General features: G+C 39.2%; 1 protein-coding gene across 1 annotated transcript in view; it reads left to right on the forward strand.

Annotated features, from left to right (window-relative positions):
• LOC144605424 (adenosine receptor A1-like) overlaps positions 1 to 8,132 on the forward strand; it is a 64,884-nt gene extending 56,752 nt beyond the window's left edge. The window contains exon 3 of the mRNA XM_078420659.1: positions 157 to 8,132. Coding sequence (XP_078276785.1) covers positions 157 to 814 — 658 coding nt within the window. The 3' untranslated portion in view covers positions 815 to 8,132. The remainder of the gene's footprint in view (positions 1 to 156) is intronic.
• The last annotated feature ends 2,522 nt before the right edge of the window (positions 8,133 to 10,654 follow it).

The raw sequence follows: 10,654 nt of genomic DNA on the forward strand, positions 1-10,654 counted from the left end.
CACTTTCATTTCACTGCACATCGTGTATGTGTATGTGACAAATAAATTTGTCTTGACTTGACTTGAAAAGAAATTGATAGAGAAGAAAAGAAAAGAAAAGAAATAAGCTTATGTGCATTGATGATTTCACTTAGTTCTCTTGTTCTTCCTCTACAGTTACAAGTCTATTGTGACACAGAGACGGGCTGGGACAGCTGTGTTTCTATGCTGGGCCATATCTATAATTGTCGGCATGATTCCCATGTTTGGATGGAACAAGTACACTGAAGCTACCCAAGGTGGAGAGAACTCCAGTCGCATGAACAGTATCATTGTGTGCCAGTTTGAGACTGTAATCAGTATGGACTACATGGTCTACTTCAACTTCTTTGGTTGGGTGCTGTTGCCTCTTGTACTGATCTTTGTGATCTATGTGGAGATATTTAACCTTATACGGAAACATCTGAACCAAAACATCTCAATCAACAACGCTGATCCACGAAGGTACTTCGGGAAGGAGCTAAAACTCGCAAAGTCGTTGGCTCTAGTGTTGCTCTTATTTGCCGTTTGTTGGCTTCCTCTACACATCATCAATTGCATTACACTCTTTTGTCCTTCATGCAACAAGCCGAGTATAGCACTGTACATCGCCATCTTTCTAACGCACGCCAACTCTGCCGTAAATCCCATCGTGTACGCCTTCAAAATCAACAAGTTTCGAGTGACTTTTCTCCAGATATGGAGCAATTACATTTGCTGTAATAAAGATCAGAACTCAAATAAATTAAGCAGAGAACAGTTAAGAGGTATAAGGGAACAGAGAAGTACTATGTAACTTATATACTTGAAGTAATTGCCCTGGATAATCAATCAGATCATTATCGATGCTGAGTTCTTTACATTACTATCGATTTAACTGAAAGACCTTCAGAATATTCTGACGCAAAAATAAACTTGCAAAGCAACAGCTGTCAATGTCACCTGCTATCGAGCAAAGAATCTTTTCTCAATATTTAGAACACATCTGGTGAAGCTTTGACAACTCTTTGTTCCTCCTCTGTTTTGCTTTTAATTTGCTTCCCTGTCGAGCTCACAACGTTCTCAGTTTTAGAGAAAGGCACCGAAGCACCAACATGATGATGGATCGCTGGACAACTGAGTGAAGAGGGTCAGGGATACTGCAACAATTTTACAGAAGAAGGAGCCTTTCAGCAACATGGAGCCAATTTAAATTGAAACACTGTGTAGGAAGGAACTGCAGATGCTGGTTTAAACCGAAGATAGTGACAAAATGCTGGAGTAACTCAGCGGGATAGGCAACATCTTAGGAGAGAAGGAATGGGTGACTTTTCGGGCCGAGACCCTTCTTCAGACCCATCTCGACCCGAAACGTCACCCATTCCTTCTCTCCAGAGATGCTGCCTGTCCCGCTGAGTTACTCCAGCATTTTGCATCTGAATCGAAACACTGATGTATTTAAAAAGATGGCAGAGCTTAAGGTCATTATTGTGAATCATTTTAAAGAACATAATAATCTGGCAATATACTTTACCAGCAAATGGATTTTAATAAATTATGTACATTTTTGTGACAAAATAATTCATTTTGCCATTCCACACTGTAAAATATAACCAGCAAGCCTTCATTTTAGTTGAAAATACGCAAAACTATTGAGGTTGTATTTTAAATTGGCATCTTAATCCTTATCAACATGTTAGAAGACATAAAATATTGTTTTGACCTTAAGTTTGCACTGGCATTGGTAAATATTAGCTGTGTTGATGTTACGTAGTATGTATATTTCTTGCTGCTGAAAACAGAGTTTGTAAAAAACAACATGTATATGATATTCTTCTATATTTAATTTGTGCTCTTACTACATTCTGATACAGGAGAGCAAAGGCAAACTTGAACTATTTCCATGTACATATTAAATGCTCAGCATTGTATCACTTCATACAAATGCTCCCAATATGACCAACAATTTATTTTCACTCCAAATGGCTTTTCATTTACTCAATTCATACATTATCTCTGGAAATGACAGCAACAATAGCATTTGATGCCCATCCTTACTTCCCCTTGAGAAGATCGATTTGATGTTTCCAGTGATGGGGGAGTCTAGACTCAGAGGGCACAGTGTCAGAATAAATGGACACACCTTCAAAGTGTAGTTGAGGAGGATTCTCTTTAGCCAGAGGGTGGTGAATCAGTGGAATTCATTGCCTTAGATGACTGTGGAGGCCAAGACATTTTCTAAGGTGGAGATTGAGAAGTTCTTGATCAGGAAGGGTGTCAAAGATTATGATGAGAAGGCAGTAGAATGGTGTTGAAGGGGAAAAATAGATCAGCCATGATTGAATGGTGGAGTAGACACTTTGGGCTGGATGGCCTAATTCTATTCCTATGTCTTATGGTCGATGGTCTTATCTTTCAATTGTTGTGATGAAGGTACTTATTGCAATATTTTCTGTTGGCACTGCTACAACACTTGGTATCAATTATTAATATTGTTCATTCTGATTGTACCATTGAAAATATTTTCATCAGCAATGCTTTTCCAAAAATCATTATCAATACATTCTTACCATCTCTCTTTGAAAGTAATTATCTCTCTTTGAGTTTCAGTTCCTCCATTGCTGGCATTACAACTGGAGTGAACACAACAGGGTAAAACTGCCCAGTAGAAGCCTTCAATAGAAGCTTTGTAATCGGTCACATCAAAGTTGTTGGCATTCGGCGTTCCATGGATATTTAGAATATTCAGGATATTTAGGGACCCTAAATAGAAAGTAAAATACTGTGAATACTAGGAATCGGAAATATAAAGAGAAAATTGCAATGAAAGCAAAAGAAACAGCATTGGACAATGTAGCATGGAGAGGGCCCTTCAGCCCACAGTGACCATGCTGTCCATCGATCGCCCGTCCACACTAGTTCTATGTTATCTAATTTTTGCATCGACTTCCTGCACACTAGGGCCAATTTACAACCGCCAATTAACCTACAAACATGCACATCTTTAGGATGGGGAAACTGGAACACCCAGAGGAAACTCATGCAGTCACAGGGAGAACATGCAGACTTCACACAGACAGCACCTGAGGTCAGGATCGAACCCGGGTCTCTGGTGCTGTGAGGCAGCAGCTCGACCAGCCGCGCCACTTAGCAAAGCTGGTCTAATGTAAAAAACATAGAAACATTGAAAATAGGTACAGGAGTAGGCCAATCGGCTCTTCGAGCCAACACCGCCATTCAATATGATCATGGCTGATCATCCAAAATCAGTACCCCGTTCCGGCTTTTTCCCCATATCCATTAATTCCCTTAGCCCAAAGAGCTCAATCTAACTCTCTTGAAGAGATGCAGTTAATGAATTATATTGCAAAAATGATAAGTGCCTTCCTCTTCACCAATGCCACCAGTTCAGTAAAGGTATATATTACCCACAAAATGATTAAGTGGAATCTGTTGAATATTAGATATGGGAATGCCTGACCTTAAGTCCTCTCCTACTCCAACTCACTGGTTAATATAGAGATGTCAATAGCCACTGTCATAATAAGAATTACTTTCATCCCTCGTTACCTGCTGATAGTTATATTTCATGTAATATTTTCTCCACCTTTTTATATATACATTGGGTATGAGCCTCACCTCGTTACAGATCAAACTAAAAAATGTCTGGTATCAATCCATTGACAGTCAAATGCATCTCCTTAAAAATTGAAATGGAAAGTATCCGAGGCAGAAGGTTTTAGTTTTGATCCTGAACTTGTGTTATGTTGGCTGATTTCAACCTGAGCATTACAGAGGTGTTCCAATTAACTTTGGCATCCCCCTGTAAAAGGGGTCAAAAATCAGACCTTTCAGTTTAGTTTAGTTTAACTTATTGTCACCTTATTGTGTATTGTCACCAAGGTACCGTGAAAAGCTTTTTGTTGTGTGCTGTACAGTCAGTGGAAAGAGTATACACTATTACAATCAAGCCGTCCACAGTGTACATATACAGAATAAAGGGAGTAACATTTAGTGCAAGATAGTCTGAGGGTCTCCAATGAGGTAGATGGTAGCTCAGGTCCACTCTCTAGTTGGTGATAGGATGGTTCAGTTGCCTGATAACAGCTGGGGGGAAAAAAACTGTCCCTGAATCTGGAGGTGTACGTTTTCACACTTCTGTGCCTCTTGCCTGATGGGAGAGGGGAGAATAGGGAGTGACCAGGGTGAGACTCATTCTTGATTATGCTGGTGGCTTTGCCGAGGCAGCATGGTGTAGATGGAATCAATGGAAGGGAGGTTTGTTGGCGTGATAGTCCGGGCTGCGACCAAAATTCTCTGGAATTTCTCGTGGACTTGAATGGAGCTGTTCCCAACCCATGCAGTGAAGCATCCCAATCAAATGCTAGCCTCTATTCCTGCTTATATCTAATGACTCATCTTCAACCGACGTCATTGTGGTTAATGGGTGAGAGAAAAGCTGGGTTTAGCTGTGATGCTTTCCCAGTGAGATAATGCCCCTTTGTTCGCAGACCAGACTCCAAATGTGAAATACGTCCATTTATGTGAAATACAAGATTATTGTTGGTTCCTGCAGAATAATATGTCAAGAATCTGCTCCGGGAATGAAACCTAGCTTTCTGCACTTTAGCACTGTGCCTCCATCCCTAACAGGATAATGGATACCCTATAAAAATAAATTCTTCTTTTAGAAAGAAATCAAGTGATCTGCAAATGTAGAGGTTAGGCTTCATGAGAGAATGTTCTAAAGAACTCCACATTCTAACACATTGTCTTTGACAATTCAATTAAAAAGAAAATCTGGTTATTTAAAGATTTTTCAAATCAATAAATTGTTGGTCTCTGCAATTTTGAAATAAAATCTGCACATGATATACATTGTAGGAAAGATGGCAAATCTATTTTACGTGTCAATAACCTCGCAAAAATACTTTATTGACCAGAGGAATCTCTTTGATCTTTCTATTGTTGCAGTCGCAGCTTTACGAGGAGGAACGTCAGAGTGAGAAGCAAAGTGATGGTTTGACATTCCCCATGGTTCCCCATAAATCTAGATTTGAATTCAGGGAATCTCTTTTGTGACATAGACAACTGTGAATAATTTCCACTGCGTTAAATTTATTTTAACGATGGCAACTTGAGAAATGAATGAATATGCTTGAATTTTGAAATTTAGCAGATATCAGTGCCATGGTTTCCAAACCGGGCATTAATAGGCTTTATAACATCTGAAACACTTGTGAATATTAAGGGTTCTTATTAACATGTTTGCCTTTTCAATCATTTTCTAAAATTAAATGGACTTGACACTGGCTGTAGTGTTTCTTGCTATTTCATGTCCACAGAACTGACAGTTTTTATTGGGGCAATGTACAGTAGAACTGACCTTGTTGTGAAATGATCACTAAATATGAGAGTAGTGGCTATTTAACAGTGAAATTCCTGCAAAGCAGGATATACAGGAAACATTTCTGCAATAGTGCAATCATTTTCCTGGGAAATCGAGTTGTTTTTTTGGAAGGAACATGCATTCTTATTGTTAATGTTGTTGTTGAACAATGCAAAATAAAATGCATGATTGGCTATTCTTGGACCAAGAGTCAAGAGAGAGTCAAGAGTGGATACAAGGAGCTGCAGATGCTGGTTTACTCAATCGACACAAAGTGCTGCAGTAACCCAGCAGGTCAAGCATCATCTCTGAAGCACATGGATAGGTGGCATATCGGGTTGGGACTCTTCTTTATAATCAACCTTTCGGGTCAGGACCGTTCTTCAGATTGGCACGTCTGATAAAGACCAGTCTGAAGAAAGGTCCCGACCCGAAACGTTACCTATCCATGTTCTCCAGCCCATTATGCCAGACCCACTGAGTTACTCCAGCGCTTTGTGTCTTTTCTTGAGAGTCATGAGTGTTTAATTGTCATATGTACCAATAATGGAACAATAAAATTCCTATTTGCAGCAGCATAACAGGCCTGTAAAAACACAATACATGTAGGTAATACGGTAATAAAGAAAAAATCAATAAATTAATTAACTCCATTAATTGTGCAAAAATGCCCCATCTTTACTGCAACCAGAGATAGTCCATAGTTCATAGTTGAGGTTAGTGTGTAATGTTCAAGAGCCTGATGTTGTTCAAGAAGCTGTTCTTGAATATGGTGTTCATATTTTTCATACCTCTATACCTTCTTCCTGGTGGTAGGAGTGAAATGGATGTATGCCAGGTAGTGTGGGTCTTTGATGAAGCTGGCCGCCTTTTTGGGGCAGCATCTCCTATAGAGTAGATCCCTCCACTGGTGGAGGTCAGTACCCGTGATGGACCGAGCCTTGTCCAACATTCTTTGTGATTTCCTTTATTACTGGGCATTTGAGTTGCATTACAATAGTAATGGAGTTATAGGCAGTCCAGCTTTGGTACCCAACCAAATATGGCACCTGTATCTTTTTCTAACTTACCTGTTATCCTCAGGGTTCCAACTCATGCCATCCCACCAAGATGCTGATGCCAAGCATTTTACTCACCCATCCTCCATTCCGTCATCCCCAATCCAACATATGGCCCTGACATCCATCCCCACACTAATCCCCTTCTCCCCTAGACTGGATCCACAAATATAGTCCTCTCTGCCTCTCTCCCATGGACCAGAATCTCTCTGCCCTCACCCCACCTTCACCACCACCAAGACCAGGAGGAATCCATGACCTGCACAACAAAATACAGTGGAGAACACAAAGTGCTGGAATAACTCAGTCGGTCAGGCAGCATTGACCGGAGAGAATGAACGGACAATGTTTTGGCTCGATCCCCTTCATGTTGGACACCTGCTCATTTCCACTGTCGATGCTGACTGACCTGCTGAGTACCTCCAGCACTTTGTGTTTTGCTCAAGATTCCAGCATCTGCAATTTCTTATGCTTCCAAAATGGTGGAGAGATGGCAATGATTAATGGCCAGGCTCTTACATGAAACACAGTGAATCTTTTGCACACTTTTAATCGCATAGATCAATTTCTAAGCCTCTAGGTTTTCTAGTGATTGTTAAGAATGTAGTTGGTGAATTTGTTAAAAATGTTTCTTCATCCGTCGAGCACAAACCAGATAAAAACTAACATGGGATGACAAGTTTCCTTTCATTGTGCCCATGAATATCTGAAATAGTCTGATGTATTTGTGCACACTGTGTTAAACGTTTCACAGTGGGCTCAATAAGCAGGGCTTTAGAACACATTGTTTCCTTGCCTGTGTGAAAGCTACTTGAATGACATCTCAACAAATGCACTTGAAAGCTTTAAAAAAAATTCTTCTGTTACGTTATAAGAATAAAGTTTTAATCAAAAAGATTGGAAAAATAATTTACGATCGAGATAAAATGAATGCTGCTTCTTAGTTGATTCTTTGAAGTAGTAATTCTTCAAGCGATAAACATCTGTATTTTTTTATGTGACCAGCGACACTATATCCCATCCAAAGAGAGGAATGAAAAATTCAATCGACTACGATGACCAATAGTTACAATAAGAGATAAGATTTAAGTGATCCCACGCAATGGTAATTTTGAAGAACGAAAAATAAGCGATTACAACCATTATTGTCAAAAATACACTCGGCCCCTCAGCTAGATCATAACACTAAATCATTGAATTGGATCTCTTTGGCAATATTAACTTGCATTAATTACGTTAATTGTGTTTTACCATGAGAATTGAGCTTCGTAGTGAAATGTACTAGATTGGTTCTAAAGTTTAACTATTTCATTCTCTCTTCAAAAAATGTAATAACCATTAAAAGGTGTTTAAACAACCATTGAGCTGAGGTCCTTCTGTCACTCTTTTGAATCTATTTTGGCTTTTCTTCACATTCCACAGCTGAACCACTCATTTCATGTGTTAGGCCATTTGAATGTTCCTGTACTGTATACAATATTTCCCAGTTGATACCATTAAAATGTAATTCCCATAAAGCACAAAGAGAAAAGTATATCTGTACAAATAAAATATTATTCAAATTATTTGGTGAATGCAAACTTCACGACTTCGATGTAATGTTCATACAATGGGTAAACATGTAAATGAAATATATATTTACAGTTATGACCAGTTGTATTAGAATAAATAAGATGACAAACTCAAATACCTGAACACTTTGTTGCATCTATTCTTATATTACGGATTTACAAGTTATAGGAGTAGAGTTAGGCCATTCGGCCCAACGAGTCCACTACGCCATTCAATCATGGCTGTTCTTATTTAATATGTATTTAATGTATCCTGACCTGTTTATCCGCTTGCAACATGTCACTCTGGGTAGAAATAAGGAACTGCAGATGCTGGTTTGCACCAAAGAACACAGAATGCCAGAGTAACTCAATGGCAGTGGGTAGTCTATCCCCTGTGATGGAGTCAAAGAGATCAAGAAAGGGGAGAGAAGTGTCAACAATAGTCCCGATGAATTTGAGGGCATGGAATTTGAAGTCTGAAGAACTGTCCTGACCCAAAACACCTTCATCTATGTCCCCTAGTTTAAGACAGTGCTACCCTTGGAGAAATATTGTGACCCTGTGCCCTTTCTATGCCTCAATAATGTTATTATCCTCAGCCTACTCCATCATTCTCTACTCTAACCTTCTCCCCCTCCTAACCCCATTTCCCTGCCTTCTCCCCATAACCCCTGACACCCATACTAATCAAGAATCTATCTACAGTATCTCTGCTTTCAAAATATCCATTGACTTGGCCTCCACAGCCTTCTGTTAGAGAATTTTTCAGGCTACATTGACCCATACTTGGAGTGCAGTTCTGGTCACCCAGTTATCAGAGGGAATCATTGAATTGGAAAGGGTGCAGAAATGATTCACCAGGATGTTACCTAGACTTGTAAAACATAGGAACAGAATTAGACTATTCGACCCATTGAATCTGCTCCGCCATTCCATCATGGCTGATCTATTTTTCCCACTCATCCCCATTCTCTTGCCTTCTCCCCATAACCTTTCATGCCCTTACTTATCAAGAATGCATTGCAGGCTTGAGTCACAGGGCGAGGATGGATAAGGTGGGATTTGTTCCTCCAGAGTGAAAGAGGCTAAGAGGTGACCTTACTGAAGTGTTGAAAATCACGAATGCCACAGCGAATGCTCATTTTTTAAGAGTAGAAGATTCTAAATTTAAAGGCTTAGGCCCAAGTTGAGAGGGGAAAGATTTAAGAGGGACCTCAGGGCAACCTTTTCACTCGTAGCGTATTTCGTATTTGGAACGAGCTGCCAGAAGAAGCAGTAAAAGCAGATAATTTATGACTTTCAAAAGACTTTTGGGCAGATATATGGAAAGGAAGGGTTTGGAGAGATATGGGCCAAATGCAGGCAGGTGAGACCAGGCCGGAATGTTAACCTGGTCCTCGTGGACAATTTTGAGCTGAAGATCCTGTTTCCATGTTTGGTAGCACTGTGACTCTATAATAATGTGGTGTAGCCAGAATGGAAAAGACAATCACAAAATATCGGCAGAAAGATAAAGGATGATGCTCTAAGATACATACAAACTAAAGGGGAAGAAACTAATTTAAAAAAAATTAGAAGCCAAAAAAACAAGGTCCGTTAAAATTTGAAAAGAGTTATAGAATCGCATTCTACACATTAGTATTTGCATGAATTAATGCCTATGTGTGGAATTAAATCTAATAATTATTCTGCGTGCTTCATTAATTTGAAGTGTTTCTTCTTTGAATCGTAATGAGGATATTAACTCAGTTTACTGTCCAAATGAGTTTCATACAAATTCCTTTTGCATGATATCATTGTACTCCCAAAGCTTACAAACCATATTTGGTTACACAAAAAGGAGCACTAGATTTATTGATGATTATCATTTGGGGAACTTCGCCCTTCAAATAAATAGTAAACATTAGGAAAATGTATCTTTAAAAGAAAATTGTTTGGAGTGTTGTTGCATTAAAACGTGTGCCTCCCTGTTCAATTTGCCAGCTGCCTTCGAAACTGCAGCTGCTGGAATCATGGGAAGTGAGGCACAACCTCGCAGTCTCAAAGAAATCTTGTCATGGCTGCCACAATAGTGTAGCTTAAAAGGCAGCCATGCAGGTGAGGGCAGACTCAAGAGAATACGTGTCATCATTTTCAGATAAAAGAGGCCTTAATTAAAAAAAAATGTCTATGTATATGTCTTCATTGCAAAGGCAAATAAATAAATCATTCTATCATTCATGTAATTCCACTTTGGGAAGGGTTCATAAGTTTGAGGGAAACTATTTGTATAAGTCCAACATTTGAGTCAGTGCAAAAATATAATTAATTATCAGGCCACTTCAGCTGTCCTGTGCAATATCCCTGGGGAGTTGCATCCTTCTCTCTGATATCGGAAAACATGAAATAGATGAAACTGTGGATAGCCATTAGATCACAGCCAGTTAATCATCTTGGATAGAATGGTCAGGACACAGATCAGAAACACCCATGTATAGCTGTTCTTATTTGGAGTTCTGTAATGTACATGATTATCTTATTGATGTAAAATACTCTTTGTACCGAATGTAGTTGAGTATAAACAAGTTGAATAATTCTTCAAAGAAGAAGCATTTTCTGTGCTGTCTGCTATATCATCATAGACTGGTATCATATCCTAGCTAAACATCCTTTGCTAT

The sequence above is a fragment of the Rhinoraja longicauda genome, chromosome 24, assembly GCF_053455715.1.
Source record: "Rhinoraja longicauda isolate Sanriku21f chromosome 24, sRhiLon1.1, whole genome shotgun sequence".
Classification (NCBI taxonomy): Eukaryota; Metazoa; Chordata; class Chondrichthyes; order Rajiformes; family Arhynchobatidae; genus Rhinoraja; species Rhinoraja longicauda.